The 27,847-nt window shown below is 50.0% G+C and overlaps 1 protein-coding gene and 1 long non-coding RNA gene across 2 annotated transcripts in view; one reads left to right on the forward strand and one right to left on the reverse strand.

Moving 5' to 3' along the window:
• Positions 1 to 105: 105 nt before the first annotated feature.
• Positions 106 to 27,807, reverse strand: LOC109549856 (uncharacterized). The gene is made up of 4 exons (XR_004526247.2): positions 27,616 to 27,807; positions 9,014 to 11,152; positions 8,736 to 8,905; positions 106 to 6,362 (listed from the first exon to the last, which is right to left on the reverse strand). It is a non-coding gene; the product is annotated as an uncharacterized lncRNA (long non-coding RNA).
• COLQ (collagen like tail subunit of asymmetric acetylcholinesterase) overlaps positions 747 to 27,847 on the forward strand; it is a 66,007-nt gene continuing 38,906 nt past the window's right edge. Inside the window, exon 1 of the mRNA XM_019934403.3 lies at positions 747 to 1,043. Coding sequence (XP_019789962.1) covers positions 938 to 1,043 — 106 coding nt within the window. The 5' untranslated portion in view covers positions 747 to 937. The remainder of the gene's footprint in view (positions 1,044 to 27,847) is intronic.

A 27,847-nucleotide genomic window follows, 5' to 3' on the forward strand; every position in this document is an offset into this window, starting at 1 on the left:
TATGTAGATCAAAGCAAAATGTGGGTTATTATTTTAATTATTTATATAGAGAGACCTAAGGATCTCTATAACAGTCTTTATAAACTCATAAGAGGACTCATCGAAGGATGTGACACTTTTTATTTGAAGAATTTTGTCTAGCCAAAGGTCAAGTCAATGATGTTGTTTCCCAAATGCAGTTTGATCAATAATCATTCACTTTGCAATCCATTGACTCTTTTCATTTTTCATGCGCTGCTTTGCATGGGATAAAGGCTGCAGATTCTGGAGAGAGATAAACACTTTTTTATGGAGAAAGCTCTTTTGGAAACTATAAAATCTCCCCACCCACACCTCCGCGTTTTATTGGATTATTAAAGAAAAAAAAATCCAGGGTCAGCTTTACATTTGTCCCCCAGTGGGTAAAAATGTCACAGACTGACAGCAGAAGGAATTGTCTCCACGGAAATTCAGTTTGAATCCAGAGGTTCGAATGAATTCTGTGATGCTGCTGGACACCTCAGCTGCGAGGCGATAGGCACTGGTGAATGATCAATGAGGAAATCTGTCTGCCCTTGAGGACTGCTTCTAGTGGACATTCGAGATCTGGCTGCCTTTTTAATCACCTCTTCAATGGCCTCTTACCTCAGTCACCACAGAAGAAAATTCAGATATCTTAATTTTAATGAGGGCATTTGATCCAGTGCTCAAGATAAATATAACCCTGTGTAGTACGGAGAAGGTTTAGTGGGAAATGGTTGGCATTCTTTCTTGGTAAAGGCATGGGGAAAAGGAGAGAGAGGGAGAGAGAGTGAGGGAGAGAGAGAGAGAGGCAGAGAGAGTGAGGGAGAGAGAGAGGGAGAGAGAGGCAAACAGCGTGGGGAAGACAAAGCACAGATAAGCGAGGCTCCTTGCAGCCCTTCGTTGAGAACTTGACACTTTCCAGACCGCAGCCAGCATGGTTGTCCTGAATCCAGTGACCCTGGGAATTTATCTTCAGCTTTTCTTCCGTTTCATCGTGTCTCAGCCCACTTTCCTCACCAGTGTGCTTCCGATTTCAGCAGGTAAAGCAGGACCACAACTTCCCTGTCTCCCCTGTGTCGGGCAGGGGGAGGGAGAAGGGCTATTCTGCAGCCGTTCCCCTCGGGGTGGAGGGAGGCTGGGAGGGAGCCGGCCGCAGCAGCCTCCGGTCACCCGGCCAGCCCCCGTTGGGACGCCCCTTATGTCCTTGTCCCCGCCCAGCTGCTCAAAGCCAGAGACCCTTGAACAGACTGTTTCTTCCCCTCACTGGCTGCAGGGTTGCGTTTGGGTCGGGAATTGTGGGGAGCTTAACAGAGGCAGAGAGGAAGGCAAGTGAGTCGTCCAGACATTTCGATAAATACACCCCTGAACCCTATCCGGGGGGGCTCGGCCCACAGGGGATGCTGTGCAGCGTGCTGACCGGGAGGGAGTCCCGTTGGTTGTGCCGGGTCCGGGGGCCCCTGCAGCCTCAGGACCAGGTCTCCGTCTCTCCGGCCCCGTGGGCTTTCCTGCTGGGCTTTCTCCCCGAGGTGGGCTTCTCTTCGGCCTCAGCGAAGAGAGGAGGTGGAAGGGCTGCAGGGGGCAGGTGGACCCGGAGCTGGGTGTAGCGCTGGGGGTGGGGAGAGGGCTCCTTCCGCCCCAGCCTGGCAACCTCTCCTGAGGGCTCCAGGCTTTGCCCTTGTCCTGCCCGACCCCGGGCAGGGCAAGTATTGAGTTACCCGCACGGCTTCTTTAAAGCTTTCTGAGGAAACTCGGATGTTTCCGGAGGGCTTGAGGGGGCGGACAGACCCCAGGCTTGGCAGCCGGTCCCATCACTGCCCCCCTCAGTTCTCCTCTGTCACCCCTGGCTCTCCCCAGAAAAAGCCGTTTCCGTCACACCCTCCAGCACGCAGCTCCGAGGTACTTGAGTTGAGGCAGAAGTTTCACTCCCACCGCCTTTGCTGGGCGCAGGCTCTCCAGGAGGGAGGGCACAGCTCTGGATGCAGTCCCCAGCCCTCTCCATTCATAAGAATGGCTCAGTGACCCGTGGAGCTGCCAGCATCTGTGGGCCCTGAGGGAGGGACGCAGAGGAGGGTGCGGGGCTAATTATAAACGTGTGATGGGAGGGAGGAGTGCAGGCAGTTTGCGGAGAATGTTGGAGGTGGGGGGCAGGAAAGGTGGACGGTCCGGCATGTCCCGCCCCCGGTTCAGGCTGAGAGCGCCAAGCTTCTGGGAGTGAGTGGGTCGTTATTCAGGGGGGAAGCTTCATAGTTAATTTGGTCTGCTTGGTGGTTCTTAACCTTGTTTGGGCCATAGCTTCCTTGGAGGATCTGCCAAAGGCTCAGGACTCAAAGAAACTCAGTCTTCTGGTCCCAGCCCTGCCTCTGGCGGGCTCTCTGGCTTCTGGCAGGTGGCTGGCGGTAGACTGTAAGCACCACGCGGGCAGGGACTGTGTCTGTCTTGGCCATTATCACTAGTTACGTGGGGGAATATCGGGTAGATGCCCAGTAAGTAGTTGGTGAATGGATGAGTGCGTGAAGGAATGAACACTTTTCTCATCTGTAGATTGGAGTCTGCCATCATTTTGTACCACTTAATTTAGAAACAGTCACAATGGCTAATGAGTTCTGAAAGCTGGAGAGAAGAGGACCTCTGATTTTCTTCGAGCTCCTTGCCCTCGAGAGAGCCTCAGCATAGCTTAGACATCTCTTAGGCAAGACTTGGTACAGACTGTTCCAGTCAGGGTAACAGCAGGAAGGAGAAGTAACTCCGATGGTTCAAGAAAAGACTGGAATGAGGGGCCCGCTTTCAGGGGTGTGGGTGGGCTTAGGGGCGCCAAGAAGGAAGGTTGAGCAATGAGCAGCTGAGGGAAGCCTTTACCACCCCGGGGCTTGAGGAGACAAGAGGACCAAGTGGGGAACTGGATCCTGGGGAGATTTGGGACCTTGGAGGAGGGGCGGCTGAGAGGAGCCTTGGTCACAAGGGAACCCAAAGCAGAGAGCAAGCGCAGAAGAAATACCCCGACCGCTCTCCCCTCCAATCCGACCACCTCTTGGCAATGCCTCTCACGGCCAAACCCAACCGGAAGCCGGGGCAGGGGAGCCCCTTGATGCAGTCATGGGGGTCAGCCCCTGGCTGAGTGAAGGGAGAGGGAACTGAGAAGAGGTAGCCCACCTGTCCATAGGCACTTCTTGGTAAACTGCTACATCCAGGTCTTCTGGTGGGGAATGTGCTCTTTAAGCATTTGGTAAAACAGTGGGGTAGCTCTGGGGGGAACCACTAAGGTGTCCGCTCAACAGAGCAAAAAAGACATCTGCTTCCTCCTGCTTCTCACTTTGCTTTGTCCCCTTCTTCTTGTCGCCAGGGCTTCCTGATAGCACAGTTCAGAAATAAACTTATGCCCTGAAACGGGAACTGTTCCTTAACACGGGAGAACTTTAATCCTTTCAAAGTAGTTTCCCACAATCTGATGTGAAATAGTCTATATTCAGAAGCTCATAGATTCTTACCTCTTCTGAGGAATCCCAGCCCTGTGCACATAGTGAAAAGTGCCACCAGGAAGTCTTTTCATCCCACCCACCGTAGCTTAGTGAGCGCCTACTGTGCGCCTGGCACTGTGCGAAGTGGCTGCAGGGGACACAAGACAAGCAGGATGCGCAGCACAGGCCCCAGAGACGGGCTGGGACGGAGGAAGCACTCTTACAGGCCTGTGGGCTGCTTCTTTCCTTCACTCTCTTCAGAAGAGACTGGATTCCAGCAACGCCAGACACAGCACAGCTCTCTGGGTCAGATGTTCATTGCCTGGCAGCCTCCACTATCGGGTCCCTGAGTGGAGGAGGGAGCAAAAAGCATCATAGAGACCAAAATTGATGATAGCAATCCCAGCACTAAAGCACCTGCCCTGGATACAGAGAAAACTAGCCCAGGCCCTCACTCCAAACCTGTGAACTCTTACGTGGGCCATCATCCTCGCAGCTCAGTGAGCAGGCCTCTTGAGGGCGGTGACGTAGCCGCAGCACAGTAGATTGGGGAGGGGACTGCTGCTTAAGACAGACACAGTGACAACAAGAACAACAAAGGCAGCTGATAAAACTGATGACAAGAAAAATGGCAAAGAACCAGGGAATAGTTCTGAGAGGGGAAAGGATAGCCGATTGGAACTATTTCTAGAGCCTCCCTTCTGTATGTATCCCCTGAAGGCGCCACTGACTTACCGCTCGTTGACTGGTTTGCACTGTGAGAGCGGAAATGACCCAGTGAAGACAGACTTGTACTCACTTCATTTTGCCTAAGAAGGCAGAGATGTGTCATATATATTAATTTCTATTGAACATGGCCCTAAGATTCAAAGTGTCAGGAGCCCTAACTTTGGCATCTTTTAACCCCTGCCGGGCGATATACCACCCTAACACTCAGTGGCTGAGCAACAGTTGTTTATTGTTGAAGTTCATGTGTCTGTGGATCAGCTAAGGGTCAGCTGATCTGGCCTGGGTTTGGTGGGCCTGGCTGGACTCGCTGTGGTCTGTGCACTGACTCAGCCCCAGGGTCCATCCACGGATGTAGAATGTGGTGGCACAGACCCAAGGACAGTGATATTTATAGAATGAAAGGCCTTCTGCACACTTCAGTCTCTCACAGCACCCAGGATGGGGGTGGCCTCACTCCCGATCTTCAGATGGAGAAATGAAGGCTCAGAGAGGTTAAGTGACTTGCCCAAGATGGCACAGCTCGTGTGGGGAGAGCTGGAGACTGGAACCCTGCCCGCTGACTCTAAGTCCAGGGCTCTTACCAACGTAGACCAAATCTGCTATGGCCATGGATAAACAGTGATAGTAGCTTTTAAGGTCCTGTACCCCAGCCTCCAAAAACCCAGCTTCAGGTCTTTATCCTCTGCACTCTCCTGCCTTCTCTTCAGGACATCAGTGCCTGAAGCTCTCAGCAAACGATTGAGACAAGGACTTCATACTAAAGGGTGCATGACTTGCCAGGGTACTGGTTTATCTTTCTTTGGAGGTACTTGTATTGTAACAGGAGTTAAAGATCTAAGCTAAAGGAGGCTCTAGTGAGATGAGCTTCAACCTGCTCATTTTGGGGAATGAGGCTTCCTGGAGCCAGGGGAACCCCATTTCACAGACATTGTCTTCAGGGGTGTGAGCCAAACGACCCTATGCCCACAGACACACGTGGCTTCTCTTCTCCAACATGGGATTTCTCAGGCAGGCAGGAACTCTCCCGATGATGTTTGGGTCCAGGGCTCAGGACAAAATGGAGAGAAGACCCACCTCCAGTCCTGGAGAGTGACATCTTGTGGAAGCTTATGAGTTCTGTCTGGGTGCTGCAATCTTCTCCTGTGGGTGCTGGGACGTGACCAGGGCAGGCGTTTTGTGGCCTATAGTACGTGGTGTCCAGCCCTGCACTCCCCTGACTGGAAGCCAGCCAGGCCACTGCTTGGGACCAATCATGTTCTTGGCAGTAGATTATGGGCCATTTATTTGTGTCTGATGCTGGTCGGCTATTGTTTAATGTTCTGTAATGTACTTCCCAGCCATCTCCTCCGATTTAGCTCCCCATATTTCCTCTGGATAATATAATCAGAGAGGCTTCTTAAATTAAAGTGCCCTCCAGGGGTCCCAGCTTGCCCACTTCACCCCACCCCAAGCCTCGGAATGAAACAGTGGACCCCTCTCCAGCTCACAGAGGGGTGGGTGTGAGAGACAAGGACTTTCTCTCCAGAGATCCAGGCCAAGCACCGACACTGTCACTCACCACACCCAAGCCTTCCTTCCTCAGACCCACGACCATACAAAAATGACACAGATCCAGAAGGAACAGAAACCCCTCTGACTTGTGTGAGTCACAAAGTAGGCTGGGGACCCGTCTTCCTGAAACGCAGTTCACGTCGTAACTACTGCTTGCATTGCTCTTATAATTGGTACCAAGTGCCCCCAAACCCCTTATCTTGCCAAGCTTTTTCATAGCTGCTGTGTATTTGCTCTTCACAGTTGTCCCTGCTGTGGGAGCCTTGGGTCTAAATCCTGCCTCTGGGTGATTGTGGGACGCTCACACTGTAACTGTGGTGTGAGCCCCAACTCCCTCATCTGTAAAATGGGTATAGTAGTCTCACAGGATTGCTATGAGCACTTATTCATTCAACAAACACTTAGTAAGTCCCAACTCTGGTACCTGGAACTGGGATGCAGCAGTGAGCAGACAAAAACATCCTGCCCACATGGAGTTCCTGTCATCACCCTGAGAAGACTAGTCTGCTGGGCTCAAGGGGTGAATGAAAGACCCTTGCAGTAGAGCTGGAGCTCGCAAACCAGCTGCCCAAGGACCGAGTCCAGTCTTCACGTGGAGCTGTACTCAGCCATCATGTTGCAGTACTTAAAAAAAAGAGAGACAGAGAAAATTTTTTAAATTGCCTTAGTTGCTAACATTTAAAACTCAAGTGATTTAACAAAATTGTAAAATATATTTCTGATGACTCTTAAAAACCAAAAAACCTCTTGGAAACCAGGGCAACCTGGCAGTCCTGACCCACACCACAGCGACTGTTTGGCGTGGAGCAGCTCCCGAGTCCCCACTGCACGTGCCCGTCTCACACCCGGGCTGCCTTCCTCGTTACCTCTGCCTATCTGGACCATCTGGGTCAGAAGCCCTGCTGGTTTGGACCCTGCCTCATCCTTCTTTAGCAGTCTAGGCATTTTTCCAGACTTCCCAAACTCTGCAAAGCTCAGTTTGAAACTTAATGTTCTAGATCGGTGGTTCTCAAACTACAGCACTGGTTCTCAGCTCTGGATAGACGAGAATCACCTGGGATGCTTTACAGGAGCCCAGCGTCCAGACTGAACAGACCAATTTCATCAGACTCTCCAGGGCATGGGATCGGGCACTGAGAGTGTTGAGAGCTCCCCAGGTGATTCTAACGCCATGCCTAACCATTATAGCCCCCCCAGACTGTGGCTTTCTTACTTTACTGTGACTCGGGGTTTCTTCAAGTGTTTGAGGAGGTATGAGGGGCCTCTGTGAGGGGTCTGCCAGGAAGGTTTGTTAAGAGAGACTGCTGGGCCCACCCCCAGAATTTCTGATGCAGTGGGTCTGGAGCGGCGCCCATGAGTCTGCACTTCTAATAAGATCTCAAGCACTGCTGATGCTGCAGGTGCATGGGCCACACTTTGAGGACCACTGCTTACGGTTGTCCCTGAGTTCCTGTATTAGTTTCCTATGGCCACTCAGTGGTCACACTGTCTTCTTCTTCCGTGTCAGTCTTCCTCTGCCTCTCTCTTATAAGGACACTTGCGACTACATTTAGGGCCCACCCAGATAATCTCCCCCTCCTAAATATCTTAATTTAATCCCACCTGCAAAGTTCTTTTTGTTGTATAAGGTAACCTTTACAGGTTCCAGGAATTAGGGTCTGGACCTCTTTGGGGGCCATTAATCAGTTATTCTCCTACAGTTGCCTTTTGCACTGGGTCAGGTGTCCCCCGAGTGCTTTCTTTAAGGACCTCAGGATCAGAGGCACAGGCATGAATACTGTCGTCATTTGGATCCCTTTCCAGAGCCGACCCTGAGACAAGGATTTGGGGGCAAGTGGTGTGCTTGGGAGGTGATCCCAGTAGGGCATTGGGAAACCGAGACAGGGAAGGGAAGGCTGTCAGTCCTGGGGGAGTTCACGAGCCGATTCCTGCTGTGGGCAGCTGGGGCTCAGATCTCCTGGGACCTCAGGGAGACAGGGGACTGGGATATTGATCCACCAGCTCCTGCGGACATGCTTCCCCAGGCAACTTCCACGACTGGGGAAGCCTTCTGGCATAGGTACAGGTGCTTGTGACCGGAGCTGGCAGCCCACAGGGCCTGGCGAGTGCGGAGGCCTATGGCAGGGAAGCAGCAACATCTCCCAGCAGCTGTGGTCCTGCTGGCCCTTTTGCAGTTGCTTGCCCACCCGCCCCCTCTGGGCAGCGGCGGTTACAGCTCGGCACCCCCCTGCTGTGATACCAGAGCTGGGGTCCAGTAGCTAAGGGAGCCCCCACTAACACTAATAAAGTTACCTTGCATAGAGCACTGCTTATTTGCTAGACTCTTTACGTACCTGACTTCTAATCTTCACAACAATTTCACAAGACATTAGTACCCCAGTTTTACCAAAGAGGGAACTACCATTCAGAGAGATGCAGTCACTTGCCTGAGGTCACATAGTGCCAGGGCCAAGTTTCCAAATCAGGACTTCTGGGCCCCAAACTATTGCAGAGGCAGAACAGCCTATTGATTAGAAGGGGGACCTCTGGGTTCAAATCTTGTGTCTCCCTTAGCTTTGTGATGCTGGGCAGGCAAAGTGCCTTCTATGTGCCTCAGTTTCCCTGCCTGTAAAACGGGGCTCAGAGTAGGGTTTCACTCACAAAGCAGTTGTGAAGATTAAGTGGGCTAATTATGAACACAAAGAACTGTAAAAAAGTGCCTGGTGTGTGATGTATAAACCTTTTCTCTCATTATGTTCAGGACCCCACGCTGTCTCTACACATGCCGGGAGGTCATGATTTCCCCTAAGGTGCATTGGTGTCAAAAGGCAAAAGTCCCAAATACAATACAGACAATAACTTTTTGCTTAAAATATCCAGTGGGTTAAGGCCAAAAGAGGGGCTCAGCTTTTATCCGTTTTGCATTTGTGAACCAGTCCCTAAAGCAGGGACCCATTGACCAGGGAAGGAGGCTCTTCTCGTGATGACCAGCTTTCCCAGATGGCTTTAAAAATGCACCTGGCCCTATTCCATCGCCCAGCCCGGAGATTTCGACTCCATTCAAGCCCGCCCTTATGTCTCCACGGCAACCAACATAAGCACAAGCGGGAGGCAGGTGCTGGGAGCTGCGACAGCTGCAGAGGAGGCCTGGTGGCTGCTGAGGGCTTGCACCGTGAACCAGCTGAGGTCTGAAAAAAGAGAGGAAAGAAAAGAAGGAACTGTGAATGGGAACTGGACAGGCTCCTCCCCTCCTGGGTCTCCCTGCTCCTTTCCTCACGCATCCTGCCACTGCTCACTTGGTCTTCTTGGTATCTTTCTGAGAAGCCTGGAGAGAGCACTGGAGCTTTCCTGCTGCAGCTGGTAGATTTCTCTTGGGACACATGCTCCAGGAAGGACCTTCTGAGACCTGGCATGGGGGTCTTGGGGACCCAGGCAGAAGGGGGATGGGTGATGGTGGCCATCCCACCTGTGGAGGCCTACCTGCCGGACTGGGGCTTTCTTACTTTACTGTGACTCGGGGTTTCTTCAAGTGTTTGAGGAGGTATGAGGGGCCTGCCAGGTGTGTCATTATTGTCGAGAGTTCAAACCAGGCTGCCCTTTTTGCCCGAACTGAACTGGCTCGGTTTCTGAGATCATCTGCATTGGGGTGGACCTCACAGGGTGGCCCCCAAAAGGCCTCCAGATCCTCTGTGGTCATCCAGAAACCAGATTCTCCGCTGCTGAGGTTAGTGTTCAGGATTTAGGGGCGTTCCAAATGAGGACAACCCTTTCCCTCCTGTCCGCCTTCCTGAGAGCTGTGTTGGGCAGGTCGTGGCGGAGAAAGTCAACGGTGGGCACGAGTGTCCTGAGCGAAGGCCTTGGGTCTGGGTGGCGCTCTTCCACGCTCCGTGGCTGCCCACGAAGTGAACACCGGGAGGCCGAAAGGCTGTCTGGACGATTCAGGCCCTGGCAGCGCTTTCTGCAAAGTGTCTGAGTAAATGATTTCTTTTCTTTTTTTTCCTTCAATATCCGAGTTGACTGTCCAGCCCGCGCTTCCTCTGCTGCACAGTCAGGAAAGCGAGAGGGCGCCTGCCTGACCGGCATGGGACCTGCTGCTCAAGTCTAGGTCCAACTAGAAGGCGGCGGCGTGGGGACGGTTAGCCAGCGGGCTTGGCCACCTGCCTGTTTACTGATGTTCCCTGAGAGGAAACAGTGGTGGTGCTAAGGCACTGAGGTGGAACTCGGGAAACCTGGGATCTCTCTCTGACCTGCCACTGACTCTAGGACGTGTGTACTGTTGGACCAGCCATTTGCTGTCTGTGAGACTCATTTTTCTCATCTGTAAAATGAAGGGATGGACCAGATTCCAAAAATCCTCTTAGCCGTAGACTTTCTTTGACTCTGTGGCTCGCAAGTCACTTGCTAATTTACAGAATTAGCTCTTCCACAAAGCAGGGGTCTCAGCACATGTTTCTCTTCCGAGCCTTGGCACCTGAGAACTCACGACGTGGCAGGAAAAGGCGTGGGGTTCAGGTTCAGACAGCTGTGGACTTGAGTGACATCTTTGTGACCCACTAGCTGAGTGATCTTGGCCAAGTGGTCTTGGTTTTATTTCTTAGCACCTCGGTTTCCACCTCTGTAGAATGGGGTTAGTAAGAGTACCTGCCTCATCAGATGGCAGTGTAGTAGGTACAGAGCTTTGCACTGTGCCTGGAACATAGTTAAGCTCTCGGTCAGTGGTTGCAACCATTATGTCAAATGGCAGTGAGAGTGTTGGAATCCAGGCTGCTTGCCTTCTCCCGGGATGATTCGTTTTTACTATAATTCCACCTGCTGTTATTCAGTGGCTGGACAGGTTTGCTCCTGGTGCTGAAGAGTTGCAGAAGTCAGAGTCTCCATCGAAAGCCTGCACTGAGCGGGAACCATCACAGTGTGTGGGCTTCGGAACCGGAGGTCTGGGCTCAGAAGCCCAGCTCCATAGGACTTTAACTGTCAGAGCCTCAGTTTTCCTCATCTGGAAAAGGGGGGCACAATAGAGAGTAATTCGAGGGATTGTGCTGAGAATCAAAGGAGGAAGCATGGGAGGGCACGATCTGGAAAGCACGGGCTCACACCTGAGGATGATGCCTTAGCTACTGAGTCCTGAGCTGATGGGCAAAGTCCACCCACAGACGCCTCCCCGAGCTGTGAGGGAGAAAGCTCTCACCTCCCCAGACAAGGTGAGCACACTAGGAGCCCCCAGGGTGCTGCAGCCTGAGGGCCTTCCCCCCACTGGAAGTTGTGCAACCCTGTGTGGATCCAGCTGGTAGACAAGTCACTTCCCATATCCAATTCATCCGAGTCAGGAGAATGGGGCCCTCTGTCCACGTGGCATCTGCCTTGTATGGAATAACAGTCTTGCGCCCTTCCAAATGGACAGCAATGTCAAATCACCAGGCCTGCCAGTGTGGGTCCTCCTGGGAAATCAGAGGCAGATTATTAAACATGAAAATTTCAAACAGAATGCCAGCAAAAGGTGGCTGACTTGACAAAGATGCTCAGTTTTCTGGCCGCATACCCATCTGCTGCCACTTTGCATTTTGTTTGATTTTTTTTTCCTACATGAGGCAATAAAATCCATTTGAATGGATTCAGACCATGCTCATCCTCATCCTCATCATTAGCATGTTTAAATCTGTCTCTGTCTCTGAATTAATTATGACTATTACTTGATAAATGTAGCTTTTGATACACATCCCATTAATCAAATGACCAATTTTTATTGCATCTCCTACTATATACTTAACTATTATATTGAACAAGAAGATTCAGAAGACAAACTAACACAAGGAGCCCATAGTCTGTTTGTGACATTAAAATAACACAAATGGATGGGACTTCCCTGGTGGTCCAGTGGTTAAGACTTTGGCGCTCTCAATGCAGGGGGCACAGTTTCAATCCCTGGTCTGGGAACTAAGATCCCACATGCCTCATGGTGTAGCCAAACACACACACACACACACACACACACACACACACACACACACAAATGAAATAATAAATGAGAAGTGAAGTGGGTCACGGTAGCAGTATCTGGGGTGCACAGGTGGTTGGCATTTGAATGAACAGAGCAGTGAAGATAAGTTGATCTGGGTTCAAGTCCCACTCCCACCGTGCATGTTACTCATGTTACCGAGTGTTGTGATAGTTGACGTTTGCAGGTTTCATAGTTTAGAGAATGTTTGTGTTTCCTGCTTTAGGTCACAGATAAAACATCTCCTGGAAAACAAGCAAACAAACTTACATCTTATACCAGAATTAAGCACAAATCAATTAAGATTTAAACATAAGATATGAAAGCATAAAATTATTAGAAGAAACCTTGAGGGATTTGGGGGGTAATTTTAGTGGGGGGGGGAACCCAGAAGCCATCAAAAAAGGCTTTTACAATCGATTCTACCAGATAAAAAGAAAAAATTTGTGTATGGGAAAAACAATTAAAAAAAACAATGTCAAAAGATCAAAACAACTGGGGGAAATATCTGCAAGTCATCATAAAATGATGCTTTTTAAAATATATTTAAAAAAATTTATAATGGAAGACCAACAACCTAATGGAAAAATGGAATAAATACATAGGGCTCTAAAACATGTGAAAATATCCCAGCCTCATTCACCGTAAGAGAAATGCACATTAAAACCACACTGAAGTGCCATTTTTCATCCATCAGATGGGTGAAATTCAAAAGGTCTGACATCACGTGTGCTGGTGAGGGTATGTGGAAATAGATACCCTCATCCTCTGCTTGTGGGACGGAATGTGAATTGATGGAGACTTTGTGGAGATCAATTAGGCATCATGTGTAAAAACTACAAATGCACACACTATTAGACCCAGCAATTCTATTCTAGAAATTCATCCAATGGACATGCTTAACAACATATACAAAGATGCATGCAAAAGGTTATTCTATTGTATCATTGTTTTGTTGGGTTTTTTTGAAGCGTAGTTGATATACAAGGTTGTGCCAGTCTCTGCTGTACAGCAAAGTGACTCAGTTATATACATTCAGACATTCTTTTTTCATATTCTTTTCCATTATGGCTTATCCCAGGATACTGAATATAGTTCCCTGTGCTGTACAGTAGGACCTTGTTTTTTATCCATTCTGTATATAATAGTTTGCACCTGCTAATCCCAAACTCCCAGTCCATCCTTCCCCTCTCCCTCCCCCTTGGCAACCACAAGTCTGTTCTCTATGTCTGTGAGTCTGTTTCTGTTTCATAGATAAGTTCATTTGTGTTATATTTAATTTAATTTAATTAATTTATTTATTTAAAATAAATGTATGTATGTATGTATTTATTTATTTATGGCTCCGTTGGGTCTTCGTTGCTGCACGTGGGCTTTCTCTAGTTGTGGCGAGCGAGGGCTACTCTTCGTTGTGGCGCACGGGCTTCTTATTGCGGTGGCTTCTCTTGTTGCAGAGCAACGACTCTAGGTGCATGGGCTTCAGTAGTTGTGGCTCGCAGGCTCAGTAGTTGTGGCACAAGGGCTTAGTTGCTCCACGGCATGTGGGATCTTCCCAGACCAGGGCTCGAACCCATGTCCCCTGCATTGGCAGGTGGATTCTTAACCACTGCACCACCAGGGAAGTCCCCATTTGTGTTATATTTTAGACTCCATATGTAAGTGATATCATATGGTATTTTTCTTTCTCTTTCTGACTTACTTCACTTAGTATGATAATCTCTAGTTGCATCCATGTTGCTGCAAATAACATTATTTCATTCTTTTTTATGGCTGAGTAGTATCCCATTGTATATATGTACCACGTCTTCTTTATCCATTCATCTGTTGATGGACGTTTAGGTAGTTTCCATGTCTTGGCTATTGTGAATAGTACTTCTATGAACAGAGGGGTGCATGTATCTTTTTGAATTATAGTTCTGTCTGGGTATATTCCCAGGAGTGGGATTGCTAGATCATATGGTAATTCTATTTTTAATTTTCTTAGGCACCTCCATACTGTTCTCCATATTAGCTGTACCAACTTACATTTCCACCAATAGTGTAGTAGGGTTCCCTTTTCTCCATACCCTCTCCAGCATTTGCTATTTGTAGACTTTTAAATGATGGCTATTCTGACTGGTGTGGGGTGGTACCTCATTGTAGTTTTGATTTTCATTTCTCTAATGATTAGTGATGTTGAGCAGCTTTTCATGTGCCTCTTGGCCATTTGTATGTCTTCTTTGGAGAAATGTGTATTAAGGTCTTCTGCCCATTTTTCGATTGGGTTGTTTGTTTTTTTTGTTGTTGTTGTTGAGTTGTATCAGCTGTTTGTGTATTTTGGAGATTAAGCACTTGTCTGTAGCATCATTTGCAAATATTTTCTCCCATTCCATAGGTTGTCTTTTCTTTTTTTTTTTTTTTATGGTTTCCTTTGCTGTGCAAAAGCTTGTAAGTTTGATTAAGTCCCATTTGATTATTTTTGTTTTTATTTCTATTGCCTTGGGAGACTGACCTAAGAAAACATTGGTACAATTTATGTCAGAGACTGTTTTGCCTATGTCCTCTTCTAGGAGTTTTATGCCATCGTGTATTATGTTTAAGTCTTTAAGCCATCTTGAGTTTATTTTTGTAGGGTGTGAGGGTGTGTTCTAACTTCATTGATTTACATGCAGCTGTCCAACTTTCCCAGCACCACTTGTTGAAGAGACTGTCTTTTTCCCGTTTTATATTCTTGCCTACTTTGTCGAAGATTGACTGTAGGTGTGTGGGTTTATCTCTGGGTTCTTTATTCTGTTATGTTTATCGTTATGCCTGTTTTTGTACCAACTCCACACTGTTTTAATTACTGTAGCTTTGTAGTATTGTCTGAAGTCTGGGAGAGTTATGCCTCCTGCTTTTTTTTCTTTCCTCAGGATTGCTCTAGCAATTCTGGGTCTGTTATAATTCCATATAAATTTTTGGTGTATCATTGTTTATATCAGCAAATGTTTGCAAATCAACCAAATGCACATTAGTACAGGGCAGGGTGAACAAATTACGGTTCTTCCAAATGAAGGAATATTACATAGCCATAGGAAGGAATGTGTATGCATTTTATGCAGTAATACAGAATACTCTTAGAAATACTGTGAAGTATCACAGGTATAGTGTTATATTACAGGTAACCATTTGAGCAAGAGAGGGAAATATTATACCTACTTATTTGCTTCTGTATGCAGAAAATATTCATGCAAGAATACACAGGAGACTAATTGATAATAAATAATTGGAACTGGGACAGGGTAGGAGAGTTTTCAAGTATACACATTTATACTTTTTGAATTTTGAATCACATGAATGTATTACCTTTTCTAAACAATTAGACAAAATCCCATATATACATACAAAACAGAGCCTCTCATCTGGAGCACAGAATGGGATTTTTCTGTCTTTAAAAGTCCGTTAGACCCAAATTAGCAAAAGGAATTGAGATCTCAGAGACTTTCCAGAATGGTAGAATCACATAATTATAGCAGTGTTTATAAGGTTCCATTTGCCAACTTGTTCAGTCAGTAAGCTCTATTGCTCAGTTGAGTTCAAGGGGGTCAACCCAAGGTCCTCCATTTTCTGGAATCCAGGGATTTCAGTGACTCATGAGACCAATGGGTAGAAGTGTTCACTGTGCCAGTGGGCAGCCACGGGCACCCAGGGACCCTGCTTCCCTCTTCCCCACCTGCTGTGGACCCTCGGATAACAATTACTGGAGGTGATGGGGCAGGGATGGAGGCTCTAGGGAAAGGGCTAAGTGAGCCACATGGTTTCGAATCACAAGTGTCCGTAGAGCTAAAATGTCACCATGGATAAATGAAAGTGTGGGAACATAGCTGGTGGAAATACAGGGTATTTCCACTCAGCCCCGGTTGTCAGCACATGTTTGAAACAGCCCACCCTTTGGGCTCAATGCAGCTGGAGGGTTTCATCTCTAACCTGTGGCCAGATCTCCCGAATAACTCTAGAAACTTGGCCTCCCCCCATCAAGCCAAAGCAGAAGAGTTAATAGGATTCGCTGATTTATCCTGGCCGCCATAATCAAATTCAGAGCCAAGGCACAGCCAGCCCTGAGGAGGTTTCTTGATGTTGCCTCAGCTCCTAATAACATTGCCTCCTTCTTCCTCTCCATTTACCACATGCCATTTGGTCAAATTAGAACTTGAACTCAGAAAAGCAGATGCCTTCCTTTAGATAACATCCAAAAAATTCTCTTGTGGGAGGAAGGAGAGATGGGTTTGTCTCCTTAGATCTACGCACAAAGCAGTCACTTCTGATACATGACTTACTACAAATTAATGGCCAGTGTGAGGTGATTTTCCTTCATCCTTGTGGCCTGGGCAGCCTTATCGGGGGGGGTGGGGTGCAGAAGGGGATGTCCACCTCATGTCTTTCCTGAGGATTTGGTTACTTGCTCAAGGTCTCCTGATTAATGGCTACAGGCTCCTCCAGGCGACACTGGTGTCCTGGTTCTGTGTGCAGCTCCAGAGCGCCCAGATATTTGCTAGCAAGGGTGTTGGATATGGCCCACCCCCAATCCTAACCCTGAGGAGGTAACTTCTGGTTCTCTGTTGCCTACTTAAATTTTTTAAAGTTTATTCTTTTTTATTAGGGAAAATCCCAAACATTCAAAAAAAAAGTGGAAAGAATTGTCCAGGGAACACCAGTATGCCTACTGTTATGGGCTGCCTTGCATCTCCCACCTCCCCCAAAATGCGTATATTGGAGTCCCAACCCCCATTACCTCAGCATGTGACTGCATTTGGAGATAGGCCTTTAGAGAGGTGACTAAGGTTAAGTGAGGTCATAGCAGTGGCTCTGGTCCAATCTGACTGGTGTCCTTGTAAGAAGAGGAGACCTGGACACACATAGAGACACCGGGGATGCTTAAAAAGAGCAAAGGCCATGTGAGGACACAGGGAGAAGGTAGCCTTCTGCAAGCCAAGGAGAGAAGCCTTGGAAGAAACCAAACCTCATGATACCTTCGTCTTGGACGTCTAGCTTCCCAGACTGTGAAAAATGTATTTCTGTTATTTCAGCCGCCCAGGTACTTTACTATGGCAGCCCTAGCAAACAAATACACCCAGCACATAGATTCTGCAGTCGTTATCATTTTGCTATATTTACTCTATCCTCTATCTGTTTATCCACCTTATTTTATTCGATGAATTTCAAAATGAGTTGCAGATCCCTTGCCCACCTTGAAGAGTAACCTATTCAACAGAGAAAATAAATGCACACATGACTGAACCCTCTCTGCGGCCAGGATAGTCAGGGAGGTCGGATTGCGTTTACCAACCAGGAAACTAGGACCTGAAGATGAGTGATCATGAAGTTTGGTTAGAAAGACATGGCACTGGGTGTTGGAAGTGCCTCCAAGCCCAGCTGGCTGGGACACACCTGCGTTTGTCTGAGGTTCCCTGTTCATTCTTGCCGGCTGGTGAGGGTGTGGGGCAAGGTCACCACTTTGTGCTGGTCACCTCCAGTAGTCTCCAGGGTCAGACATCTGGATTCAGCTGATGTCTTCAATTCAAGACATCTGGCCAACTACCTACCAGCTGTGTGCGACCTCAGGCGCATCCTTAGATCTTGACCGTCGTCTGGAGACGAGGCTGATGGTACTGATATCACCGTGTGCAGTGGCTGTGGGGACCAGGGAAGGGTACCGAATGCTCACGAATGTTCCTGTGGCTGGCGCTTCACCCCCTGTTGGGGTAATGCCACCTGCTGTGACAAACAAACGCCAACATGTCCGTGACTTTGTCTAGTCAAAATTCATTTTCTGCTCACCCAAGAGTCCAGTGGCCCTGGTTGGGGGTGGCCGGCCTCCTCACTGGCATCCAGAGATGCAGGCCCTTTCTGTCCTGGCTCCAGCATCACCCAGGGCTGGAGTCTTCTGCATCCAGGCAGAACCATCGGTGGGAAGAGTCATGTGGCCACACGCCCCAGCTACCCTCACTGTGGGGGAGCTGGGCAGTGCCACCACTTCTCAGGGATAGCTCTGGCCTATGGGGTGGCGGGGAGCACACATTCTGGGGGAGTCCAAGCCTTCTCCTCACAGCCCCAACTCCGAGGAGGTCCTGGGATGTAAAGTCAGCAGCTGGGGGTTAAGAGTAGAGAGAGCCAGCCACCAGGGAAGGGCCAGGTCGGAGGGCAGCCGCCTGGCCCGCAAGAGCAGGGAAAGCAGCAGGAGTGGGGAGGGCAGTCTGATGGGGAGTCATCCCCCGGGGCTGGGGAAGCAGCCACCAGGAGGCCACCTTCTCCCAGGGCTGCACGAGAGTCCTGTTGAACTCTGACCCCAGTCCTAGCCATGTGGCCAGGACCAATCTTAAATTTACAGGTTTCTCCTCTGTAAATCGAGGGTAATCATACTCTGAGGATTCAGTGCGATAATGCGTGGGATGTGCTGAGTCCGGTGTTGTCATTGTTTCATGGATTTTGCTAAACAAGGCCCAGCAAGTAAGCAGCGCAGATGCCACTCCTTCCTTTCATCTCTGGGAGGCAATACCAGTAAGTCGTGACCCTCTTTCCTCAGGGTCCTTCTCAACACAGTGTTCCAGGAAATCTGCACCAATCGTTGGCGTTAGCAGATGATATGAAAACTCTTTGCCCTCCAGAGGCTAGACCGTGGGCGTTTTTGTCTCTCCATCCTGGTGGCATAGCAAGGGCTTGACACATAGTACGTGTTCAATAAGTGTTTGTGGGCTGAAGTAGGATCTGTTACAGGGCTCTGCTGTGGGCAAAACATTGGATCTGTGTCAAAGAAAAAATGATTCTGATGCTTGTTGAAAGCGTAAGGGAGACCCTGATGGAGACTATTGTCGTGGGTGGCAAGACTCTCTCGAGAGGGGAGAGAGATTGCGCTCAATTCTGAATTGAACAGGAATAAGTGGGGATTTGTAGTCAAGGAGCAGATCGAGGGGTTGGTAGATGGAAAATTACCAAGAGACCTCAAGGGTAGGGGGATCTTGCTTAAGCCACTTAACAGGATTCTCGCTGAAGGCAGGCCACGTGATAAGGTATCAGGGGTGGGGGAGATGAGGAATTTGATCAGATATCAAGGGTGAACGGATCTCAAGGGTGGCGATTCTCTCTAAACCGATTTAGCAGGCTTCTTCCTAAAACTGGACTCAGCAAGGAAGCCCAAGGTGGGGGCCTGGTTCAGAGCCTGACCAAAGTTTGGTCAAGGAGAGCGTGTCTGGCAGTGAGAAGACAGACCCCAGGTCCTCCAGCCTACTTCTGGGGAGTCTGAGTCCTTGGGAAGGGTGCCGAGTTAGCCAGGCCACACAGCCTCTCTGGGCAGCAGGGGTGGGAGACATGGCCAAGGGAAGATGCAAAGCAGACCCCACTTTGGGAGGCTCATCAGGAAACAGGCCTGCATGTGGCAGCAGTGGGGACAGGGGTGCTGGCCTGGTGCCTGGGAGGCAGTACTCCAGAAAGGTCTTCTGGCCTGGGTGATGAATCCCAGAGCTGCGATTAAGACAAAATACTGTGAAGATGACACCTGCTGACAGCTGCAGGAAGGCCCCGGAAACTTTTACTATGAATTAGATTTTGCAGGCAGCTCTGCTGGGTGAGCTAGTGCTTGGGCCAACAAGAGGCTGCGTCGAGGGCAAGGACTGCTCTCCAGGGGAGAAGAGAGGAGAGTCTCAGGAACCATCTCCCCTGGGAGAAGCAGGGGCTGGAATGGGCTTAGAGCGCATCTGGTCCAAAGCTCCCATTTACATTTGGGAAAACCAACCCCCAGCACAGATGTGAGTTCTCCAAGGTCACGCCGCAAGTTACTGGCCACACAGCACTGGAGGCCAGGACTCCTGATCTCAAGCTGGCACGCTTGGCCGAGGGGCAGTTAGGCAGTGAGCACACCTCCAGGCATTTGACTTAAGGAAATTCAACTGCTAGTGCCTGGAGAGACGGAGACAGAGAATGAGACCAAGTTAGAGACAGCGAGACAGAGAGAGAATGGGATCGAGGCAGGAGAGAGAGTTGCAGAAGGAGGGAGACAGAAAGAGACATTGGTGAGCCTGAGGTTGGGAGTAGAGACGCGGACACCTGCAGGGCTGGACAGGACCTCAGTGATCCTCTAGTCAGCCACCTTCGTTCTGACAATCATGAAACAAAGTATAGCTGAGTGGTTTACTTGTGTAAACCTTTCGAGGAGAAGTTTGAAGTGGAATGGTAAAAAAATAAATGCTTCAGGTGCTTAAAATGGCAAAACTTCCATCTCTAAGGGTTTTTGAAATGAGGCTTGAAAAATTGAAGAGCTGCAGGAACAGGCCCTGGCACCAGAGGATCTGGGTAAATGTGACGCAGAAGACCTTTCTGCCCTGGGCTGGGTTTCAGGACTCCATGCCCTCTGTGCTGTCTTCCCTGATGTTTCTGTGAACAGAGGGAGTTGCTCCAGAGAAGGAACAGAGCCTAACCCTCTCCTCCCTCATTCCTCCCATCACGGTACCAGCAGATATATATACTTTTTAATATTTATTTATTTATTTAGGCTGCACTGGGTCTTAGTTGTGGCATGTGGGATCTTTCAGCCACAGCATGAGGACTTCTGAGTTGAGGCATGTGAACTCTTAGTTGCAGCATTTAGTTGTGGCATGCATGTGGTATCTAGTTCCCCAAGCAGGGCTCGAACCCAGGCCCTCTGCACTGGGAGTGTGGAGTCTTACCCACTGGACCACCAGGGAAGTTCCCCAGCAGATCTTCTCAACTTTCAAAGCACAGCCCAAATGCCACCTCTTCCAGGATGCTTTCCCTGATTTCTCACTTGTATCCCCTGCCCCAACTGGTACCCATCACTTCTTGTATATCCCTCCAGACACCCCAGTGCCACGTTAGCCGCTTTTATTTTTCCACCTCGTACAAGTTATCTATGAAAATGTTGATAAAAGAGCCCCTATTCTGTGCTAGGAACTCCAAAAGCCTTGCTCTAATCCTTACAACGAATGAGCTAGGTGAGTTTCGCCATACCCACTCGACAGGTAAGTAAGCCGAGACTCTGAGAGAGTGAGTAAGTTCCTCAAGTTCAGATAGCCAGTAAGTGGCAAAAGCAGGGCTGCAGCCCAAGCTTGCCTGACTCTAGGGCTTGTACTCTTTCCACAACACTGACTGAGACGTTCCGAGGGCAGGGACTGTGTCTAGTCATTGTGTCTTGCAGGCATTTGGCACTCACTCACTGTGTATTTCTGAATGAATGAAACAGCAGATGAGTGAATGAATACAAGAAGTATCCTTTCTTTTGAAGGTTGTAGCTCAGTGGTCGGCAAACTACAGCCTGGGAGCCAAATCCAGCTTGCCTCCTATTTTTGTAAATAAAGTTTCATTGCAACACAGCCACACGCATTCCTTCCTGTGTTGTCTATGCTGCTTTCATGCACCATGGCAGAGTTGCGTTGCGGCAGAGGCCATGAAGCCCGTAGAGCCTAAAACGCTATCCGGCCATTTCCAGAAAAAGTTTGCCAACTCCTGCTATAGCTCATGGTCCTTACTAAGCTGGTTAAAACAGCAGTGCTTACTGCTTTTATGATCTAGAATATTTGTATGTTTGTGCACATGCTTGTGCCTTGGGTGCCTATAAAGTGTCAGATTTCCACGTGTATTTGGTATATGTCACTTAATCATTTTACAGGGAAGCTTCATCTAAAAAAGTTTGCCTCATGGGCCCTTTGGAAATATATATATATATATATATATATATATATATATATATTTTTTTTTTAATTAAGTTTAGCTTTGTTGCCAGCACTGGCATAGATGTGGTGACCTTCCCTGGAGCGGAGGCAGGCAGACTCCCCCCCACCCCACACCCACGGCGGCTGGGGTGACAGTGAGGATGGCCCTGTGAGGCTTGCCAGAGTGCAAAGCAGCCTGTTTCACAGGTTACCTTCCGTTTCCCCTCTGCTGCAGGGGCATCAGTATCCTGGGCTCCAGCCCCACCTCCTCCCCTGGGCTCTCCCTGGGGAACTCTTCCTCTCCCAAGCCACCCCCCAGTGCATCCTCCTGAGAGGCCAGAGCTCTGCCTCCCGTTCCTGCTCCCGGGAGCTCAGGACTGGCCTCCGGACCCCTGGCATCTGGGGCAGAAACGACACCAAAGCAGGGATTGTCCGACTCCCACCCCAAATGCCCAGCAGGCCAGCCGCTGGGAGCGCTGGGGGCGTGACAAATCTCAGCCAGCCTCCAGCGGGTGTCCCCCGGCCAGTCCGCCAGGGCCTTGCCCGCGATGACGGGGCCATCCCTCAGCCTCGCTCATCTGTTCACCATTTCAGGACTGCTCTGTTACTCAGCTTGCTGCTTGGGTGAGTTGTGTGAGTGTGTGTGTGTTTGTTGTTTTGGAAAAAAGACTCTTGGAAAGCAAACTTGTTCTGGAGGTTTCAGCAGCCTTTAAATTTTAAACTCCGCTGGTGTTGGAATTGCAACGTAAAGGGGCTTGACATTGGAGTTGATGGGGATCTTGGCACGCGTGCGTGCGTGCGTGTGTGTGTGTGTGTGTGTGTGTGCCTCTCTTGTGACCTTGAGTGGCAGGCTGGCAGCTGCTGCTCCCTTGGCTTTGAAGTAGCATGGTATTCTGTGGTCCGGGGCCACCCTGGCACTGGGTGGCCAAGACACTCTCCATCTGTCTCCAGGCTGGCTGGCAGCTCCAGGCTGGGTCATGCAGCTCACTGTCATCCCAGGGGCAAATGTCTTCTCTGTAGGTTGTGCCCTCACCTGCCTCCCAGGCCTGCTCAGTCAAATCGCAAGACAGCAAACTCCTAACATGGTTTTTCAGAGACGTTCAAATACCTCCAAGCTCTAGGATCAGAATATTTTTCTCAAGGTGTATGTGGTATGAGTGGGGTTGGTGTGAAGAAAGTTGTAAGGTGCAGCCTTCTCTGGAATCTGTGAATGGGGGAAAACCAGGCAAACTGCCGCTGGTCAGGGTGAGAACTTGGTTGTAGCTGAGCCATCTGACTCACGGTCAGAACCCTTAGTGATGCCACGAGCGTGTGCCCTCACCTCTCCTCTCCTTGGGCTCTTGCGAGCGCAAGTTCCAACAGGCAGTGGAGGCCCAGAGCGGAGGGGGCGGAAGTAATGAGCCTTAGCAGCTGTGGAGCAGTTAGTGCATGGCTGCACCTGTAATTTTCCCAACCTGCAAAGGCAGGATGTGTGTGTCACGTCTTTTCTTTGCTGCCTTCTAATGACACATTTGCTTGATTTGAGGGGTTGCTGCTTGATGCAAAAAAAGGGGGCAGAAACAGAAAAGGCTGTCTCTAGTGCCCTACTGATGGGCTGGTCTGGTGAGTGAGAGACCCAGCTGGACACAGTGGTGATCCTGGGGTCATATGTGTAAAAAAAGGACTTTGGAGGTGGTTTGGGCCAAATTCCTTGTGGTGCAGGTGGGGATCCTCAGGTTGAAGAAGGGAGTCACGCCGGGTCCCATGGTCACTTGCACCTGGACTCACATTTTGATCCAAGTCCCTATGTTTCCAAGAGTAGGTCGGAGTGAATCACTTTCCAAGGATATGCACCAGACTCAAGTGCGTAGTTTGTCCAAAGGGCAAAAACAGCATCAACAACAGCAAAAAGAAAAAAACCCCAAATGTTTGCCGAAAGCCTGCATTACACTCAGCATTGTTTCTACCTGTGATGTGGCCCTGCAGTGGCCACGCACAAAATGGCTTTGGTGTCTGTAAGTCAGGGGGGGCAGTCCCGAAACTCCACGGGGGTTGGCATTTCCAAGGCAGCTGCCTGGGGCTGAGCCACTTGGGGCAACCAGGTTTCTGCAGGCGCCGTGTACACACACACACACACACACACAGGATTGTTTCCATTACAACAGAGCCTCTGGGGCTTTCCAGGCTGGACCCGAGCTCAGACACGATTCCACGGAGGCAGCCTAGTCCGGAGAGACCTGGAGGCCGCTCAGATGACACCAAAATAGACATGTGAAGGCCTGTTTTAGTGATTGGGAGGAAGAGGCGAGGGGAAGCTGTTCCCAAACACGTCCACCTGATGGAAATATTCTGAGCTGGAATGAGCTGGAAATAAACTAGACGGCGCTAAAAACAAACCTCTCCAGGGAGCTGGGGGGCAGGCAGAAATAAATGGTCCTCACCTGCTGAAGATGAAGTGGGGGGAGGGGGAGGGGACAGAGGGAGGGGGAAGGGTGGACAGTGCAGTAGCCTTGGCAGGAGCAGCTGGTAGTGTGTCTTCCCTAAGGGAGCTCCAGCCTCCAGGAGGGAGTGAAGGAGGGACGGCTCTAAGGGGCCAGGGTCTTTCATCAGTGGAGGCTGCAGAGGGTGCAGACTGCAGGAAGCACTGGGGCCCTATATGGTCTGGAAACAGGAGCGATGAGCAGTGAGCCTTCGGCACGCGAACCTGCTGCCCCCCAGGTGCCCCTGGCTGGGAGAGGCCGTGCGGAGAACCACAGCTCAGCCCTTGCTGAGGCCCAACCGAGACGGAGGAGAGGCTGCAGCTGGGGCCGGGGAAGGGCTCTGGAGAGCTGCCCGCCTGCCCCAGGCCAGCCACAGCAGCTTACACTCTAGGAGAGAAACAGGGAGAGGAGTGCCATTGCTGCTGACGTCAAGTCTTGTAACAACACAGCGACCTGGCTGCCTGCCCTCCGGCTCGGCCGTGGCTCCTCTTCTTGGACACAAACAACCTCACAGAACGACAGCCAACGGGGCCACTCTGTGACCGTGATGGATCAAGATAAAAACAAGGCTACTCTGTCACCATGCCAGACACGGACACAACAACACTATCCCGCAGCCAGCGGGCCCTCTGTCGTTGCTCACGTGGGTAACCGTGCTGCTGCTTTATGCCCACAGCTCCTGTCTCCTCTTCTGGATGAGAATTAAGATGTAGCCACAGGACTTCCCTGGTGGTCCAGTGGTTAAGAATCTGCCTGCCAATGCAGGGGACACGGGTTCAAGCCCTGGTCCGGGAAGATCCCACATGCCGCAGAGCAACTAAGCCCGCGAGCCACAACTACTGAGCCCGAGTGCTGCAACTACTGAAACCTGCGCACCCAGAGCCTGTGCTCTGCAACAAGAGAAGCCAGTGCAATGAGAAGCCCGCGTACTGCAACAAAGAGTAGCCCCCGCTCGCCGCAACTAGAGAAAGCCCATGTGCAGCAACGAAGACCCAACACAGCCAAACAAACAAATAAATAAATAAATTTATTTAAAAAAAAAAAGATGAAGTCATAGACTAACCCTCATATCCTGACAGCAGCCAGTCCAGAGCAAGGCCAGACTTGGCTTCCCCATAAGCTCCCGCCAGCATCACATAGCAAAAGCCCAACTCCTAGAATAAATCCTTTCTCACGGCCTCTTACCGAGATGCCGATGGGTCCCCTAGTGTGCGTCCTCCCTCATGACAATGAGGCACTTTCTATCTCAGGTGGTTGTTCCAGGAACACCCCTGGCCTTCTTCTTAGCTCCCAATCTTTATTTCCACACACATGCAGTCATAGTGTCCAGATCAACAGGAAGGACTCTGGAACCAGAGTTCAAATCCTGGCTCTGTCGCTTACTAGTTGTATGACCTTGGGCAAGTTGCTTCACCTCTTTGCCTCAGCTACCGGATCTGTAAAATGGGGATGATGATCATGGTAATAATAGTACTTAACTCTCAGGGTTTCTCTGAGGATTAGGTGAATTTATATGTGTGAAGCATTTAAATGGTGCCTGGCATGTAGTAAATTTTAAAAATTAATTCAGCAAACATTTTCGGAATATCCAGTGTATGCCAGGTGCTGTGCTAGACCCTATGGATCAAAACTGATGCCCATCCTCACAGAGAGCACAAGGAAACACCCCATGGATAAGAGCTAACATGGGGTAAACCTGGAGAAAGCATAGCAGGATCCCTCCGTCTTGGCCTGGGAATCACGGAAAGCTTCTTGGTGGAGGGTGAACCTGACAGTTCTTGCTGTAGAGTAAGAGCCTCCAGGACGGGGCTGGGTGTGGGAGGGCAGAGTGGGCCCTGAGCAGAGCAGAGGGTGCGGCAGCTGCCTACAGGCAGGGGCACATTGAGGCACCGCTTTGCCCCCACAAGGCCTAGTCCAGTGCCTGGCAAAGCACAAGCACAGATGAACAAATGTCTCACACTAAAGCTGGAAGCTTTCCTCCAAACCAGTGCCTTCTCTGACTATTCTATCTTAGACTCGGACCACTGTTGCCCCAGGTGCCGTGCAACATCAGAATCACCCTGACCCTTCCTCCTCTTTCACCCCTGCAGTGCACTGACCCCCCCAGTCTCTTTCTCCCCAGGATGTGTGTGTGGCCCCTTCCTTCCGGCCCTCACTGCTTCCATACCACCGCAGGCCCTGATAGGATATCTCCACACCAGGCCTGCAGCCTGCTTGCTGCCTGCCGTTCTCTGAGCTCTCCTTGCCCACCTTGCCTCTACACCGTCTTTCCCAGCACCGTGTTGATCCTATTACTCCTTCACTCAGCACCTTCTGTGGCTCCCTACTACATTTTTTTAAAAATTTATGTTAACCCTCTTATTTATTTATTTATTTTTGGTTGCATTAGGTCTTCGTTGCTGTGCGTGGGCTTTCTTTGGTTGCAGCGAGCAGGGGCTACTCTTCGTTGCGGTGCATGGGCTTCTCATTGTGGTGGCTTCTCTTGTTGTGGAGCACAGGCTCTAGAGCACAGGCTCAGTAGTTGTGGCTCACGGGCTTAGCTGCTCCACAGCATGTGGGATCTTCCCGGACCAGGGCTTGAACCCGTGTCCCCTGCATCGGCAGGTGGATTCTTAACCACTGTGCCACCAGGGAAGCCCCCCTACTACACTTTGAATAAAGCCCAAACCCTTTGGTGGGGGATCCAAAACTGCATGATTTAGCCCCAAACTAACTTTCCAGCTCTTCTTTCCAGAACCTCCTCTCCCATTAGACCTACACCTTAAAACTTCTTGCTTCTGTGCTCTATTTAACCTATTTAGAGGGTCTGCCTGCCCTTGCTCCCTTCCAGAGAACCTTCTCCCATAGCCTCAGTGGAGCTGGCAACACACTGAGATGATGCTGAAGATTGGGCCTGGTCCTGGGTGGGTCTGCACAGCCACCCCAGGGACCTGTCACTTGACTGGAAAAAAATGTGTAGGGCCATCAGAGTCCCCGTCATGGATATTTGAAACAAGAGCCACAAAGGGATGTTCCAGGCAAAACAGATGCTGGAGGTAAACCATTTGAGGTGAGACCGGGTCAGCCATCATGCAGTGATGGGGGAGTAAAGATGCAAAAAAAGACAGGGTGGGTCAGCCTGTGGCAGTTAGTGCCCATCTTGCTCTCATAAAATAAAGGCAGAGTCACCTGAGTGAGGATGACACCAGTAAGCAGAGCCGAGAGGTCGGGAGAGACGATTCCTGCTGATGTCATGGAATTCCAGGTACAGCCCTGCCAGAAGCCATCTGCCTGAGGACTTCTTAGTTACGGCCAGCAAGATGGCAGAGTAGAAGGACGTGAGCTCACCCCTTCTTACAAAAACACTGAAATCACAACTGAACAACCATTGAAAAAAAACTGCTGGAACCTACCAAAAAAGGTACCCTACATCCAAAGACAAAGAAGAAGCCACAACAAAATGGTAGGAGGGGTGCAATCACAATAAAATCAAATCCCATACCCACTGGGTGGGCGACCCACAAACTGGAAAACAATTATACCACAGTGGTTCTCCCACAGCAGTGAAAGTTCTGAGCCCCACGTCCGGCTTCCCTGCCTGGGGGTCTGGCAATGGGAGGAGGAGCCCCCAGAGAATCTGGCTCTGAAGGCTAATGGGATTTGATTGCAGGAGTTCCACAGGACTGGGGGAAACGGAAACTCCACTCTTGGAGGGCACACAAGGTCACGTGTCCACCAGGACCCAGGGGAAAAAGCAGTGACCTCATAAGAGACTGGGACAGACCTACCTGCTAGTATTGGAGGGTCTCCTGTGGAGGCGGGTGGGCAGCTGTGGCTCACTGTGGGGACAAAGACACTGGAAGCAGCAGCTCTGGCATGTACTCATTGGCGTGAACCCTCCTGGAGGCTGCCACTTCCTCCCCAAGACCTAGCCCCACCCAACAGCCTATAGGCCCCAGTGCTGGGACGCCTCAGGCCAGACAACCAACAGGGTGAGAACACAGCCCCACCCATCAGCAG

The sequence above is a fragment of the Tursiops truncatus genome, chromosome 4 (assembly GCF_011762595.2).
Source record: "Tursiops truncatus isolate mTurTru1 chromosome 4, mTurTru1.mat.Y, whole genome shotgun sequence".
Classification (NCBI taxonomy): domain Eukaryota; kingdom Metazoa; phylum Chordata; class Mammalia; order Artiodactyla; family Delphinidae; genus Tursiops; species Tursiops truncatus.